Below are 18,203 nucleotides of genomic sequence, written 5' to 3' on the forward strand. Positions count from 1 at the left end.
AGTTTGAGTAAATATATGACCTATGACCAAGCAATTTTAATCTTAGGTATATACCGAGAAATGCATGCACAAATTTATCAAAATACATGTTCAAGAATGTTTTATAGCAGCTTTATTCATAATAGCTTTAATAGCATCAAAAACTTTAAAGCAGAAACAGCCTAAGTTTCTATCAACAGTAGAATGGATAAATAAATTATGGACCATTCCTACAGTGGAATATTACATGGCAAAGAAAACACAAACTACTGTTCCGTCTAACATGGATGAATTTCACAATATCAAACAAGGAAGCTGAACATAATACATACTGTATGATTTTATTTTTATAAATTCCAATAATGGGCTAATTTGTAATGCAAAGAAGCCAGGATAGTTGATTATCTTTGAAAAGGAGTGGAACATTGTGACTTCATTACTAATAATATTCTATATGTTATCAGGGTGGTAGTTACAGCCATGTCTTTATTCTGTGCTACTTCACCAAGCTGTATGTAATTTATGTATGTTACACTGAGTATATGTTATACTTCAGTATAACCTCTTCTCACATTTGACTTCCAAACTACTATTTATCTTCTGCCATATCAGTTCAATCTCCAATTTGGGTTATTTTCCTTCTTTGGTTTTGGTTTCCTTAAAAATCTTTCTTAGTTTGTTAACTCTCTTGACATCTTACTCATTTTTTCTGACCTCACTGTGTACTCTTTATGGCCTTTGCTCCTGCTTCATAGATGCTGGGCTTTTTGAATTCTGCCATGTATGCTAGATAATTCAAGGAGCGAGGGGTGGGGAGGAGAGAAAGGGAGAGAGAAAAGGGGAGAGAAGGAAGAGTGAGAGAAAGAGTGTGTGATTATTTTTTTTCTTCCTTTAGGACTTTACTAATCCAGTAGCCTTTTTTTAATTAAAATCAGCTTGTGGATTCCCCCCACCATCTTTCTTGAACATGGTGGAATCCATTCAGTCTTACAGGAATGATAGGGACAGTTGCCTTCTTCTTCTCAGTAATGGTCAAATTCTCTGCTGAGCTCTATACCTCAGGAATGAATTGGTGTTCATTCCCATTGTCAACATTATAGCTGCCTGGGGCCAGGGCCACTGCTAGGCTAAGTTCTCACTCTTTATTGTAGTGAATCACATAGCCGAAAACCCACAACTTCTAATATACATTCTACCCAGATTATTAACCTATTACTTTAATTATTAAGGACATCCCCCTTACACACATGCATCTCTCTGCTCCCACCTGTTACGGGCGCGCGCACGCGCGCGCGCGCACACACACACACACACACACACAGCCATGAAGAGCATTGCTGCCAGTTGTCTTAGTTCACCCTTTGTTGCTTAATTCTTTTCTGGGAGTTTTAGTCACTAAAGTAAATAGAAAGATGATAGCCAGGGATCAGCACTCTAGTCTCCATAAACAGCAGCATTCATCCAGTAGAGCAACAAATATTTAATATTCTGATTCAAGCAGATCCTAAATATCAAGTTATAACATACAATGGAGGTCTCTTTTGTGAGAGCAAGCCCAGATTAGAAATATTTAAAGGGGATACTTTGGGTTGGAGCAGGAAGAAGCTATGTTAGTGGACTTCCAGCCAGACTGTTTGGAGCTGGAAGCCTTGCGTCTCTTCCTCTGGTCTGAGTGCATTGTTGGCTGTGTGTGTTAAAGCCACCATAGGTCAGTTCATCTGGGTGTGAGCATTAGGTATTAGGGCAGTGAGTTTGGCTAGAGGAGAGTATCAGGTTTGGAGGCTATAATTATTACAGAATAAAAGTGAGTCACTTTGATAAACTGCCAAGTCTGTCCATTTAGCCATCAAATTTAGGATTACAGATGGTGGCCAGAGAATAAATGAAGTCTTCTCTACCCCCTCACTCTGTGAATATACCTTTGTTTTGTTTCCTATTCTAAAGATGATATATACTGATTAAAGATAAATCAAAAAAGAAAGGAGAAAGGGAAGTCTCTCTGGAATCCAATCTTCTAGAGATTTCTGTTGCTGACAGTTTGATATGGCATTTGTCTAATTTCATTTCTTGAGTACATTTATTTAATGTATTATGTATACTTTCAAAACCACAGATGGAATCACATTAAACATTCTGCCATAAATAATAATACTTAGTATCTATTGTATATTTACTATGTGCCTAGAGCTATGGCAGTTACTTTACATGTATTTTCTCATTTAATTCTCACAATCACCATATTTTGAATTGGAGTTATTATCTTAATTTTACATAAACAGACTTCGATTGAGTAACTGCCCCAAAGTTACATAGCTAGAAAATGGCGGAGCCAGGATTTGTACCCAAATCCGTTCGATAACAAAATCCATATTCTTAACTTATTCCATTGTTCTAAACCTGCTTTTTTTCACTTAGCGATATATTTTGGACATTTTCCCATGAAAATGTATATGTAGATATGTCTTGTCTTAATGGATGAAAACTGTTCTGTTATATGAATATTCTATAATTTATTAGCAAATCTCTAATTATTGGGTTTTAGGTTGTTTCTAATCTATACCTCTCTTTTGGTGCTAGTATCACACTATTCTAATTATATTCTAATTACTGTAGCTTTATGGTTAATTTTAAAAATATAATAAAGCAAGTCATTCTTTTAGAATAATGTTATATTCAATTTATAATATTCTCCAATATCCCTGTTATGATTTTTAACTAGAATTGTGTTAGATAAACATAGTGGCTAGAATTTTTAACTGCACAGTGTTGATCAGGAGGGATGAATTTTGAGTATAGGGTCTGACTGAAGCAAGTTTTAGGTCAGTGTCTGAATTCAGGTCTGGGAGTCCATGGACCTGGAACATTTACTTACTAGGCTTTTATTGGGGCATTTGAGTATTGCCACAGAGTCACAGCCATAGTGCTTGCATTTTTAGATCATAAATCCCTTTTAAAAGCATTTGGAAGATATGTGCTATCATCCCTCAAAGGCACATAAACACGGAACTTTATATACAATTTCAGGGTTCGGGAAACCCTGAAATCCATTTTTGGATCAAAGATTAATAATTCCTGTTATGGGAACTGTACAGTACCAAAATAGAGAAGTGTAGTATTTAGTCTTAGAAAGTCTAGTAAATAACTGGGTTGTGTTATTTTATGCAAAGAAAAAAAATTTTTTTTTGATACATGGATTGGCAATCAGATATTATACTCAAATATTTCTCTCATGACCTGGAATGTGAATGAGGACTTTGAATAACAACCTTGGGAATGCCTACGCTAAACAAGGAGCAATTAGAAAGGCAATAAAGAAGAGAAATAGGCCAGGGAGATAGGACAGAACATGAATTTTCAAGTCACTTAGACCTGGTTTTGAATCTCATCTGTGCCACTTACTACTACCTATGGGAATTTAAACAAGTCACATACCCTCCCTGAGTCTAAATACATTATAGCCGCTATTAACAATAATAATACATCAAGAAAATAGAACATTTCTAAATGAAATATGAGGCACTCAGAAGAGTAAAAAGTAGAAGAGCGAGGTATTCAAAGTGAGTTTGGATTATGTTTCTTTGCAGTTAAAAGATAATTATTCAGCAAAAGGTACTTCTTGTAGAATGTTAAGACCAGAAGCCAAATTGAGATTTCTCTAAAAAAGCCAGTATTGCTGGTAACCTTCAGAAATTTGAAGAAAAAGACTAATGAACAATTATTCAAATGTGGAAGATGTATATGTGCTTTAAAGGAGTACCCAAGAAAATATATTGCCATTTTGTAGATCACTGATATTTAATCTTTCAACAATCACAATAATGACGGCAACAACTCATATTTATTAAGAACTTACTCTGTGCCAAGAACTGCACTAAACACCATCTATGCATTATCTGTTTTGATCTTCAGAACAGCCCCCAGGAGGTAGATGGTATTGTCATGAAGTAATAGATCACAGACCTGGTGAATGGTAGACCTAGGATTTATTCCCACACTTAAGCATTAAGTTGTTACCTCTAGAACTAGTATACTCATATCACTGCTTTGTAAACAAAAAGTTAAAATGACCAGGAATTTTTGCACAATCTCCATCATGTACAGAATTTATTTTGAAAATGAGGAACTTGCTACAGTTATCAAAACATTCCTCCTTCTACATCTGTATTTCTACATAATGATATTACTAAAGAAAGATGAAATCCTAAAGTAACTTCTAATGTATCAAGCATTAAAGTGTTTTTATTTTATGTTTTTACTGTGTTCTAGTTTGTTAAAATTAGATTACGTGTGTATTAGATTTTTTTTTTCAGTTAACCAAATTCACTGAATTGGAATTTTTTATTGTTTTGACCATAATTATTAATATATGTGTTAATATAAGAAAAAAATTTAGTAGATCTCTTAAGTATTATTTACAAATAAGTCCAAATGTTTTCTTTCATCTGATTAGAAGTTTTTCAAATAAGGACTATAACATCTTCTAATTTTTGCTAAAATTAAATTTTTTACTTTTAGAAAAACAGCACATTGCAACTATACCATACAATCACTTCTATAAGATAATCTTATCTGAAAGCAATTTATTTTTTTATTTGTCTTAAGTAAAATTGATGTCTTTTCTTGGCTGTTAAATCTTTTGTGGGGATAATTAAGAACTGGGTAGAAAATAAAATATTTTAAATTTTAAACTTTTTATTTTCAACTATTCAAAAACTTAGTTATAATTTAGAAATTTTTCTAAAAGGATTTGAACATAGCTTTAGTGAATATACTGTTTGAGAACTTTATGAGTTAATTCTCTTTAAAATTTGAATGCTCTAATTTGTAATATAATATGTTGGTGTGAAGAGGGAAAAAAAAACATAACTAATGCCAAAAAGCTTTTGTGATAAGATTTCTATGTCTGAAGTGATGGTCTAGTTAATTTAAAATGAGAGAAATACTGAAATTCCTTCACTAGTGATCATTATTTATTGAGGCCCTTTGGTTTTGTAAAAATGTTTGTAGTTACGAAAGTATTTGACACTTTTTATATGATTAAAATTTGATTTCCTTCTGTATTTTTGGTTTTGCTTTCTTTTGTCTATTTTCTTTCTTCTTTCTTTAATTGAAAAAACTAATGGAACCAAATATAAGATGGTACCACTGTTTTCTCCTTCTTTTGTATAATCTTGTTGCGTGTCTCTACATAAGCTGTTCTGGCCACTCATCATAGTAACCAGCTGGGCCATTTCACCTGCTGGAGCCATTAAAGAGGACTCTCTCCCCCTAGATTAATCCCCTCCGACATTAGTTTTTTGCACTGACGACTGGAGCAGGCATTCAGAATTTGCAGGTGGCCAGTGTGACGCACATAATTGCCTACAATTTTAGGCAATGAATAAAAATGGTCTACATTACTTGTCAAAGGTTGTATATGCAGTGCCAAGTGAGATCTATGGGAAGCCTTTTAGGGTTTAAAGAACAGTTAATAGCAAGGCTGCACAGGGCTTTTTTAATCATAATGCATTTGTAATATAGCACTTTGATCTTCTCCTTGTAGGAAATGGTGTTACATTAGCCACTTTTAAACATTTATGAGTGAAATTCAGTTATAGAAGAGTAAAAGTGATTATTCTTAAGCAGAACATGTTAGATTTCATTAAAAGTTTTTAGCTTGCCCCTTCCTTGTTAAAATCTGTGGGAAGTCCTTTTCCTGGAGTGTTTTAAATCAGGATCTAAGGATATAAGGCTTTTTCCTTATTTTTCCCATTGATAACAGCAAGATTTGGTAGGAGGGTATACTAAATATTGAGGTAATTTATACAAGTGGATATTTATAGATGAATAACTGATTTATGGTAAAGAAAAATCCATCGATGATACTCCAAGAAACCTATTAGTAATAATTGTGTATTATAATAAATTTTGAAAAATGCATATTTTAAACATCCATAAATTATCTTTAACAACAACAAAAAAAACAGATGACTCTCAAATGCACTTCTTCTGGAAGAGCTAAGTTTGACCTTTCAGACCCTAGAGCCTTTTATTAACACCTGCCTGTAAGGAGAACCTTGCCACACGCAGCTTTTAGATTCAGAACCACAAAACTGATGAGGAAAGGCTTGAAGGGTTCAGTTTGTGTCACTTGCTGTTTGCCGTTTCCATTTCACAGATGATTAATCTTTCTGTGAAGAAAGGCCAGAGAAACAAAGCACATTGGGCTCTTCCTGCAGTTACTCCTTCTGAATGCACACTAGCTTGCTAACTAAAAGGCCTTTAGATTTCCAGCAGAGAGAGATGTTCTGAAAGTGAATGCAGCTGGTTGGAGGTCACCAGTGCAGGGCTCTTGCCATTGTGTAATGGAGGCTTTGGCAGGTTGGGGTGGGGGGGAGGGTGGATTGTTGAAGTGGGGACAGGAGAAGTGGGCAGGGAAAAGGTGTTGGCAAAAAATTAATTCAGAATAAAAAGGGTTTTGGTGAGTTGATTTAATATTTTGGAGAGTAGATTATCAATAATAGGCTCAATTTCATCTATTTGTTAGTTTTTCTTTTTAAGGAAAAAATTGTAATTCAGTCTCTCTAGTATACCCCTCTCTATTTCCTAATAGCATGTTTATCTTGCAAGTGGCATTACTAGGTAATGCTGAGATATTACTAACTTCTGTAGTCTTTGTTGTAGTTGAATTGTCTTGAGATTTTTAACTTTCACTAATTTTGCTAATATTCCTCATTTTATATATTAATATTTTAACGCTACAACGTTTCATTGGTATTTGATTTTTTAGTGAGATATTGAAAATAATTATCTGTGTGATTTAGTTTCTCTATTAATTTTAATATTTGCTATCTAAATGCTTAGTATTCACCTTGTATTTACTTTTTTCTTAATTGTGTGTAGGACATAATGTGCAAAGTCAAATCCTGGGTTATAGATCAAAAGAAACCTGTTCGCTTCTATCATGATTGGAATGACAAAGAGGTAAGTTATAAGTATCATGCCATCTATTACTGCCTTATTTTTGATTTCTAAGAGAACAAATCAGAGTTGCCATTATTTTACACTTATTTTTATATCTAGTTAAACTTTCGTTCTATCACTGATGGCTTATTCCCAGGCTTGTCATCTTTTTTTCCCCTTCTCCTGATATAACAATTAATCTTTTAGAAACAAGAATTATGAAAATGAAAATAGCTGCTTGTTTAAACAGTTTATTTGCAAACTATTTAATGACTTATTCAATATTTACTCAAGTTTTAAAAAGAATTCTTTCTTTCCCACTTTAGATAGAAGTGTTGAATAAACATTTATTTCTGACTTCAAAACCAATGGTCTACTTGGTTAACCTTTCTGAAAAAGACTACATAAGAAAGAAAAACAAATGGTGAGTTTTTCCTCTCCAGATATACCTAGCCATATATCTGTACACATACAAACACATACATATGTACTTACTGCTATGTTTGATTTTAATATTTTTCCTCTTATTAAAAAGTTTAAAATGGATGAAAAAAGCTTTCCCTGATGTTTACTTTCCAAGATGAGTCTCCTAATTAATTTACACTGAGAGAATTTAAGAAAAAATTAAAAGGATTAAATTAGGCAGTATTGAATCATTCATATTTACTTATCAAATTTAAATTTAATAGACAGCATTGTTTGTTTACTTTGCAAAACGAGAATAAATGTAGTTGGAGCAGTAAAAAGTTTTAATCTAGGAATTTCTAGCTGTGTTGATATTATATGTGACTTTAAAATATCCACTTGGGATTATAGTTGGGCATAAATTTTAGAATCCAGACTAAATGCTTTAAAAAAAAAGTTTTTTTAATTAAAAAATTGTGAGAGTGGAGAGGAAGACCAGATATCTGTTTCAGATACTTTAAAAGTGTACAAAGGTAAAAACTATACATTCATGTATTGATTATCATTTTTGCCTTTCATTCACTAATAACTTCCAAAAATATCATGTTTGTGTAACATGCGGACAGTACACATTTGACATAGCACTCGCTTTGACTTGCCTCACTGTACCCTCACTATTTTATACTGTTACGTCAAACAAACAAATCAAATCAAAACTATCCAAAGCAAAATGTCTGAATTCTCCTAAAATATATTGTCGGTTTTCCCCTGTACTTCATTAAGTACTTAGATACACATGGTTTCAATTTTCCATTAAAAATTCTCATTTCCATATGATATCAAAGAGTGAGAAGCTTTAAACTGAAAAATAAACATTCATAGACTGGAAGCCAAAACAATAATTAATGTCAGATGGTTAACTCCAATAAATCATTAGAATAAATTCTGTGAAATTACTGCAACTAAAAATCTAAAAATGCCCTGTTGATATTAGTGTAAGATATTCTGTGTTCCTGATAGGAAGCTGAATTGGGCCTCTTTATTGGTAATATTCTAGAAAGCATAAACTTACCATGAAAATTTAGTTCTGACTGATCAGTGTCCTCCAGTAGATAATTAAATTTAAAATAATCAGTTCTGTCTTGTTCCATATTCTTATAATTTTGATGATTTATGTGTTAAAAATTGTTACCTTTGGGAAAGAATTTTAAAATTTATTACTTGACCTTAGTTAATAAATCTTCTCATTGTAGTATAAAGGATAAGGTTTCCTGAGGCTTCGTGAAACAATACAGACATCAAAGTTTACATGAAAAGGGATGAGTCAGTTTCCTTGCCCAAAGGGGCTTCTCACACCTGTATTTGGATGATTACAGGTAGAACTCCCTGGCTCTAATTGTATAGTAAATACCATTTCCCAGACCCTAATGGTAGACAGACTGTTTGGGAGACGCCAGTCTGTGATTTAGCTGTCGCCAGACACCCCGTGTTTTTTGTGAGACCAGTTGTGATGATGATATGGTTATAGCCAATTGAAAGTAAACTCTCGTCTAAATAGCAGATTTTAATGTATAAAAATGTAGAGGTATGGATGATCTTATTTATAAAACCAAATTTTAGATTTTATGTATAGCTAATGATCTTGTTTGGGTTGTATGTATGTTTAGGGGGTTGGAGGGTCATATCTTGTGGAAGTTAGTGTAATTGTAGCTGAAAGATCAAAGACTTAGTAACTGAGTGATGTTCCAGAAGAGAATTTACCACATAGCCATTTTCTGTACAGTTTCTGCCGCCTGCTGTTCCTATTTTCCCTCAAGCTAGCCATTGACTACCCCCTGTGCATCCCTGCTCGTAAAAAATGATTGAGGAAGTATTTGTCATGTATTTATGAGTGGGAAACATTGTGTGATAGAGAATGGCATCTACTGGAGCCAGAAAGATTGCCATTTGCCTTTCATTCAGCCACTTTGCTATAGCTTTAAATCCTCTGTTTACGCAACATAGCCTTTGTATTAAAGTGCAGAATAAATTTTTATTATGAAGGATATGAACACTAGGTTTTCATCATTTATAACACTGCATGCAGATGTAAATAATTAAAATATATTTTAAGTACTAAATCCTTTTAATTTGTGTTAACATAGTGGGTTTTTTTTTGGAAATGTTTATATCTAAGCTCTATTTGCATGAGTTGCTCCTTTAGCAAAAGAAAAAGATTTTGTTTTTTAAGGTTATTATGTAACGTTACTATAGCAAATTAAGATTGATGCAGGAAACAGTAATAAATATTTTCCTGGGTCTTTTAGATCTAGAAAACTATTTTAAATGGTCAGGAAAGAGGGAGGAGGGGTTTGTGATTTTGGCCACAAGACAAAGACTAAAACTATATTTTAAGTGGGGTCACCGTTTCAGAAGTAATGAACATTTTAATTACTAGGTAAAGTTCACTTTAAATTTAAACTGTAACGTTATTTTTCAATTTTAGAGAAGAGGGAAGCATTTTGAAAGATGAAGTCTATTGTGATATTGAGTAGGTGTATTGACCTTTTGAAAGATGTAAAAACTGGAATGGCTCCAAGCATCTACTCATGAGTTTTAACAATATTGAATTAGTCATTTCATTGATTTATGAATAAGACCTAGCCCCTGAAGAGAAGCTGACATGGTAGCTGGGTTAGTTATAGTTGTGTTATGAGCAGATGACAGGAATCAAGATGTTGTAAAGGAATCCACAGAAACTTTTTTTTTTTATTATTATTACAAATTGCTGTTCTTTGAATGAATAAAAGTATACAGGAGTTATTTTTGTGTTTGGTGGGTGCCAGTGATTTTTGAACACTTGATGATTTCCTTTTCTAAACATAATCAGTCGTTACTTATAACTAAGATAATACTATATGCAGTATTAATTTTCGTTTGAGCTTGCCTACTAAGTCATGGTGTCAAGCAGGTACAAAACAGTAGAACTCTCAAATCATTGCTTAATTAGGGGTTTAAACATCAATCTTTGCACCTTTGCTATTCTATTAGTGGTATATTCCATTCAATTATGAAATCATTAGAAAAACTAATTTTAGGTACAGTATCCCTCCTTATCTGTGGGGATGCGTTCCAAGACCTCCAGTGGATGCCTGAAACTGTGGATAGTACTGAACCCTATATCTACTATGTTTTTTTCCTGCACATACATACCTATGATAAAGTTTAATTTATAAATTAGGCACAGTAAGAGATGAACAAAGTAATTATAAAATAGAACAATTTTAATAGTATACTGTAATAAAAGTTATATGAATGTGGTTTCTCCCAGAAAATATTTTGGTATACTCACCTTTTCACTTAAAGGAAACACTTTGCAGCTTCTCTTTGGCATATCTGAATTGGCAGCATCACTACACTTGCACTTTGAGGTTATTATTAAATAAAATAAGGGTTACTTGAACACAAGCACTGCGATGCTGCAACAGTTCACGTGATAACCAAGATGGCTACTAAGTGATAATGGGCAGATAGCGTATACAACATGTACACCCTGGATGAATGGATAATTCACATCCCGGGTGAGTGAAGAGGGGTGATACGAGATTTCATCACACTACTCAGAATGGTACACAATGTAAAACTTAAGAATTATTTCTGGAATTTTCCATGTAGTGTTTTCGCACCAAGGTTGACAGTGCCTAACTGAAACCACAGAAAGCAAAACTGTGGATAAGAGGAACTACCGTATTTTGTATACTTACATAGCTTCCAATGATGTTTCTCTTAAAACTATTGGTAAAGGATAATTATATATTATTGTATATTATAGTATATATTCTTATTTAACTGGAAAATATAACTAAAATTTAAGACATTTAGGCTTCGCGAGCGCGCGCGCGCGCGTGTGTGTGTGTGTGTGTGTGTGTATAATACACATATTTGTATGTGCCCTGGTAGACTTTTGGTCACTGAACATTACCCTTTGGCTTATGTAAGTATTATATAAGAACGAATTCTAGTGTTGAAATTGGTTTCAGATAGGTGGACAAATATTAGCAAAGTCTTTTAAGTTGTTGTATGATCAGGGCAATGTGTCAGGTTCACTAAATAAATTTTAAATAGAAAAAGGTTTTATTCTTACTATGCGATGATTTAGTCTTCCCACCCCCACTTTTCTGTTTTTGTTAGTTTTTCACATAATTTATACACAATAACAACAGTTTGGCGTTACTATACATTGTATGCCTCGTTAAGGGGAGAATTGTGAAATAAATCCAATATTTTCTTATTTCTTGAACTGTGTATAAGAATTATAGATACTATATCTCAGCAACTATGTGTGAAGGGGAAAGTGTTTTTCATTTTGACATATTCTTTTGTATGTCTCTATATATATCTACATATACATATAGGTACATGTATACATATACCTATAAATATAAAACTATTTCTGTAAAACTATTTTAAGAAGCCATCAGTTTCTGACAAGATTATTCATTGAAGCTAGAAATTTAGCACAGGTATGCTGCTTTAGGAAAATCACATTGTTATAAACTCATAGACATGGACAGTAGATTAGTAGTTACCTGAGGGAAGCGGGGAGGAGAGAGGTAGATAGGATAAAAGTGGTCAAATTTGTGGTGACAGAAAGAAATCTAACTGTGGGTGGTGAACACAATTCAATATGTATATGACTTACTGTTGAATTGTACACTTGAAACTTGTTGGATTTTGTTAATGTCATCATATATAAAAAAAGAAAAATCACATTGTTATACATTTAGTTTACTTGAAACAAATAAAATTAATGAATGATTAATTATTCTTAAATAAATTATTAATTTTAGTCCAAGAAGCTTCTCAAGTAGATTCAAATTAGATTCAATTTTATTTAAAGCTATCAGGAACATACATTATATAAAACAAGATTGACATGTATAAGATTTTTTTAAATGTTTCACTTTATCATAGTAAAAGCTCTGAAATATTGTATACAGTGCTTTTAGGGGATTATAATTTCTTTTTTTTTTTTATCACCTGTGGTTTATAAAGTTTTGGGGGGGTTTTGTGTGAGCTTCATCTTGAAGTACCTAACATGAAGGCAATGAGAATACATTATTAATTCTGAGTGTGTTCCTACCAACTTGAAATCATAACATAATGTTGGTAGGTTTATTTTAACGTGTGTAGAGTTTTGTTTTTGTTTTTGTTTTAGCAGAGTTAAATTTTATAAGCTATAGTTTGTAATGGTTTTCCTAAATACTTTTTTAGTGGTGATTTCTTTATGAGGACTACTGCTTTATTGCTCCTTTGACAGGAGGGTGAGAGGGCAGGTCAAGAATATTCTGGAAGTCTAAACTGAGCATTCCCTTTTTAAAAAAATGTGGGATTGATTAAATCAGTGGACTCCTATGCAAAATTCTTAATTTTACTGACATAAGTTATAAATGAATATAAAAAGAAAATATTTTTTGAGACCCTTTCTCTGTTTTAAAATTTCTTGTTTTCGCTACTAGATATTTTTCAATTATTTGCTTTTTAATTTGTAATGATAAAGCTTTGGAACAGTATCATATGCACTATGAATTAGGATTTCAAATAATTTCTGGCAAATGGTTTGTGGAATCAATCATAATTTCTCTGATCATAATTTTGAGAGTTAAAAGGAGTATACTAAAGCAAAACATTCTTTTTATTACAAGAAGTAGAAGGCTGAAAGAAGTGGGAGGGAAAAGACCTTAGCTCATTCTGGATTTTTTTTACTCAAAATGTTCTTTTGCATATGTATATATGTGTACATGTAATGATACTTATAAATTGCTTTCCGGTTTTCATTAAATGGTTTTGGTTACTCTTTCAGCAGTTTCATATTCTTGTCGAGAGGTTTTAGTGCCCCAGAGCACTTTGTTATAATGAAACTAAATCACACTTCTGATTCCATATTATGAAAAAGATAATTATAGAAGAGAGCACATCTTTTTATATGAACATAATGCTATTGACGTACCATGTTATGTGTATTAGGAATTGCCCCTTGCCTATTTGCATTTTTGCCCTGTACTATTTATAGTTAATAATTTCTATTTGCAAGATAGTTTACTGAATTTGAAAAAGTGGTATATTTTGGGGAGGGACAGTTATCTTCATTAGTCTTCTCTGTTGATTAATGAGTGATATAATTTATCAAATATGTCAGGACTTCCATCTTTTTTTCAAGTAGCTGAAGAATTTCACTCCATATAATAAGGAAAAGTTTTGTAGTTTTGTTTTTTTTTCAACTTTAAGAGACTAAAGCTCTTTTAAAAGAAAACAAGTGTTATGAAATTTAAACATAGGTTCCCCGTATATGCTCACATATATATAATCTGAGAAGTGAAAGGCAAAGTTTGGCTTACAGCTATACAGTGTTCTTCAGATTACAAATGATTCATGTTCACAAGGAATTTCTCTTGCTCTTTACCCCATTCACTTTGGTGAATAATTCAGAGACTATTAATATTATTAAAAATCTGTGCCCCAGAGATTAAGGCCCTCTGAGTGAGATTTTATTTCTAAAAATATTAGTAGAGATCAGCTACACTCAAAATTGGAGTTTTGACTAGTAGTTGGTGAAGGTAGAGGAGAATTTTGAATTCTTAGGCTGGTGGGGCTAAAAGACAGAGGGCAGGGCCTTGTGAAGGGTTTAGAATGGATCCTTATTGCAGTATACAGGATCTGAATAACAGTTTTTCCTGGGAGAAAGATGTAGAAAAGGAAAGGAGAGAGTGCTATTTTGGGTTCTCTCCTGCTTCTGCAGGATAGAAGTATTATTTTCTCAGCCCTTCTCTCCTGTGCTCTCTCCTGTGTTCTCCAGTCACAAGGTCTACCTTCGGAGTTAGTGTCGTAGTTCAACTACATTATCAACTAGATAGACTTCTGAAGCTGAGACTAAAATGCTGGGTACCATTAATAACATGGGTTCTGTAAGGAAAATGAATTCTGAGAAACTTTGAGCATGTGGCCAATTGTAAATTAGGTAGTATGTATTATCAGGAAATCTGGTGTATTAAGAACATTACTGTTTTAGAATTTGAAATGTTAGTATTGTTGTTATTTGCTGCTAACTAGCTCTTTGACCTCAGGCAAACTACTTAGCCTTTTGTGTATTGAAGACAGTGCATCAGAATGGTCAAGTAAAATGTGTTCCCTATAAACAGTACTTCCCAAAATGAATACAATAGAAAAAAGACTTTCCCTTGGTTTTTCTTTCCATTATACAGAAAAGGAACAAAATGCATTGCATTTACAGTTGACCCTTGAACAACACAGGGGTTAGAGGTACCAACGACCCAACGACCCCCACCCTACCCTGCACAGCCGAAATATTGCGTATAACTTGACTCTCCCAAAACTTGACTGTCGTCCCTTGAAATCCAAGAGGGATTGGTTCCAGGACCCCCCAAAGATACCAAAATCAGTGGGTGCTCAAGCCCTTATATGAAATGGTGTAGAACAGTGCATACAGTTGGCTCTCAGCATTCACAGAGACCCAATCTAGATTTGAAAATACTGTTTTCAATCTGTGGCTTGTTGAATTGGTGCTTGTGAAACCTGAGGATACAGATGGCCAAGTGTATATTTATTGAAAAAGATCCTCATATAAGTGGATCTGCATAGTTCAAACCTGTGTTGTTTAAGGGTCAATTGTGTATTTACAGCTATAATCCCATGCTTTGAAAAAGTTGTCCTCCGAAACAAAAACAAACAACTAGGAATCATCTCTATTGTGCAGTAAGTAGCAATAAGACTCCCATGATATCACCACCATCTTCCATATGACCTCAGCCCCATCTCTCTCAGATTGGGCCCTGTGACTTCAGTATTTGCAGCTTAGAAGATTTTATTGTCACTCCTTGACTTCCATTAGAGTAAATCATCCTTCAATTGTTAAAATAGCATAATTTTGTTAAAATAGGTGTTTATTTTTTTAAAAGCCTTATAAAACAGTTCCATTGTGATCTGTATCTCAATTTCTCTGTTTTGAATTTATATATGTGTGTTGGGGGGTGGGGAGGTGATGCAGTAAAGGTTGGTAAAGAATTAAAAGAGATCATCTCTAAGGTTCCCTTCCAGAGCTAGAGTTTTATGATTTTAATGAATTGGATTATAGCAAGTTGACAAAGAAAAGATGCCCTTGCAAACATATAGTATCTTCTCAACCCTCATATATAGGTTTGTCATGATAGAATTTTTGTCTAACTGTGGAACTATACAGAGTATTCCCAAGGTTGCGAATACCCAGTTTATGAGCAACTTCTCTGGAGTAGGGTAGAGATAAGACCTGGTCTTCTCCTCTACTCATATTCCCTCTTCCATATCTCTTACCCCTTGAAAATACATTTTTTTCTGGATCTTACCATGTTTCCATGTTTCCTCATAGTGGGCAGCTGTTGCTCTCACTAGAATAAAAACAAAGTGGAAATAAGACTTATTTGTAGAATTTGGAATATCTATATTTGAGACACATTGCTCAAACTATTGCATTTCTGTATTCTAAACTGACCAAGAAAGCATTTTTTCATCAAAAACATTAGATTAGGGAATACCCTCAAAGTCACAGTGTAGTAGAAATAGTGCAGTTTGAGTGAGACACATTTTGGTATCTGTGACCATTTTATCACATTTTAAAATTCTGCTTAAAAATATATTCCAAAGAACTAACGTAGGAACTTCGAGCATACCTTAGCTATATGTTTGGGGCTGCACATTGGTATCCGTCAGTCTTTTTAGTATTTTATCAAGAAGAGAAATTAACTTCATAAGAATGTCATTACGAATATAAATTTTAAATTTATGTTCCTTATGAACATAAACCTAGACCCCCAAACCACCCCAATGCCGGGGATCTGCAGGCAGCCCAGGAGGCCAGTGATGCAGTTCACCTCTCCCAGGCTTTGCCTTTAAACAGGAAAAACCCTGTCCCTGTAAGGTGTGTTGTCTCATGGAATAATAGACAACCAACAAACAAATATTTAATATATCAGGAAATGATTTAGGATGATGAATAAAAATAAAGCAAGGTAAGGTTGCTATTTTAGTTGGCTGGTCAGGAAAAGATCTTTATGAAGTAAGAGGATGCACCATGAGAGAATGTGAGAAAATCTCAGTCCAGGGAGAGGAGACAGTAAATGCAAAGTCAAGTGTGATGGAGCATCAAAAAGAATAAAATGTGAAGACAACCACTTGGGAAGAACTCATAAATTCTTATTCACATACATTGTGATTAAATGAATATTAAAACATATCCTAAATGTGTTCTAAAATTTAATTGGGGATTTTAAGAATGACCATTATTTATTTTCTAGTTTGCTATAGTTCATTCCTTATAGTACAGAAATATTTTGGAGTGCTACATGTTTTAAGCAGCTTTTAAAGTAATATTTGCAATTATATAAATTTATTTTGAATTTTATCTTCCCTTTTTCATGTTTGTCTAGCAAATTGCTGATACACACTACCACTTATAAAGCACTTCTTTCAAAATCTTTTGTTGTATGACTTCAAAGAAGTAGATTAAACTTATACCAAGAATAATATCAACTTACATTTGTCAAAACTTTACAGTGTTTCATCTTACATCATTTCATTGGATCCTCAGACAAAGCTTGAGATGGCCCTCATGACACTGTATTATTTTGGCCTTGAATTAAATTTTTACTAAAATGAAGTATTTTCATCATTGGATGAAGAGATCTGCATTTTAGTTTAGGAATGGGGGTAAGCTAGCAGAGAGATAAATAAGATACATGTTTCCATTAATAAAGATACAAAGGTATCTTTTCAGTACTTGAAATATTTGTCATTAAAGTCAAGGGGATAGTTTCTGGATTGGGGGAACATGTGGAGGAGATTCTGGGAGCATGGCTTGCCTGGAGAGGACATGGAAGCTCTGTGCCCTTTCTCCATGCCTTGCCCTGTTCATCTCTCCCTTCTGGCTGTTCCTGAGTCACATCCTTTTATAATAAACCAATGATCGAGTGGGGGTAAGAAAAATCAAGAGATAGTCATCAGTAATTCTGGATGATTATCAACATTTTCCTTAAAAATTCTTTAGAAAGAACAGTATAGTCAGTGGAAACGTCTTTGGGTTTAGTTCATTTTGAATTTTAAAAAGAAAAGATTGGATAACATCTGTTGGTAATAATTTTTTAGCTTTTTAAAAAATGTTTCCGAAGATTTTTCCCAAAGAACAAATCTGGATGTTTGAAATGTGCAGGTCACTAGTACTTTTCATACATAATTTATATTTAAAACTGTTACCTTTTAGATTGTACCATTCTTCTTTGCCTGTCTGCCCCTACCCTCTTATTAAAATTTAATTGATTTAGATTTTCCTGTACCAAACCAAAAGACATGTATAGCAACCATCATGTTATATTGAGTTCCTGCTATGTGGCAGGTACCCTTTTGAGCTTACAAATTGGTGAGATGTCAATGGAATAGATGAAACTTATATGAAAGTTCTATGAATATTTTTGAAACATAGATATTATCATTCCTATATTACAAATAAGGCAGTTGGAGAGATTACAGAATATGCCCAAGTTCTTATAGCAGGCAGGTAGCAGGATAGAGCCATTCGACTTGAATATTTGTGTTGTTCCATGTACGACTGTACAAGCTATATTTGTGAATCTTTAGAAATCTTCGAAAATACTGCTTTAATTAATTTAGCATTTTGCTACGTTTAATCAGAAAATATCTCCACCGAATTGTTTTGGATTGTAGTTAAATAAAAGGAAATGATTCTCAAGACGACAACTGAGTTCTTTTCTTGGGATAATAAGCTTTAGCTGCTGCTGTTTTTGCCTTGCTTTGTAATTTTGTTAACTATATAATAATGTTATGGCAACATA

General features: G+C 33.3%; 1 protein-coding gene across 3 annotated transcripts in view; it reads left to right on the forward strand.

Moving 5' to 3' along the window:
• The window catches only part of OLA1 (Obg like ATPase 1), a 149,680-nt gene that overhangs the window by 97,774 nt on the left and 33,703 nt on the right, over nucleotides 1-18,203 (forward strand). For all 3 annotated transcript variants that reach the window (XM_011357365.1, XM_023529434.1, XM_011357374.2), the window contains 2 exons: nucleotides 6,862-6,942; nucleotides 7,248-7,345. In XM_011357365.1, the coding sequence (XP_011355667.1) occupies nucleotides 6,862-6,942; nucleotides 7,248-7,345 (179 nt within the window). The remainder of the gene's footprint in view (nucleotides 1-6,861; nucleotides 6,943-7,247; nucleotides 7,346-18,203) is intronic.

This window comes from Pteropus vampyrus, unplaced genomic scaffold, assembly GCF_000151845.1.
Source record: "Pteropus vampyrus isolate Shadow unplaced genomic scaffold, Pvam_2.0 Scaffold2, whole genome shotgun sequence".
NCBI lineage: Eukaryota > Metazoa > Chordata > Mammalia > Chiroptera > Pteropodidae > Pteropus > Pteropus vampyrus.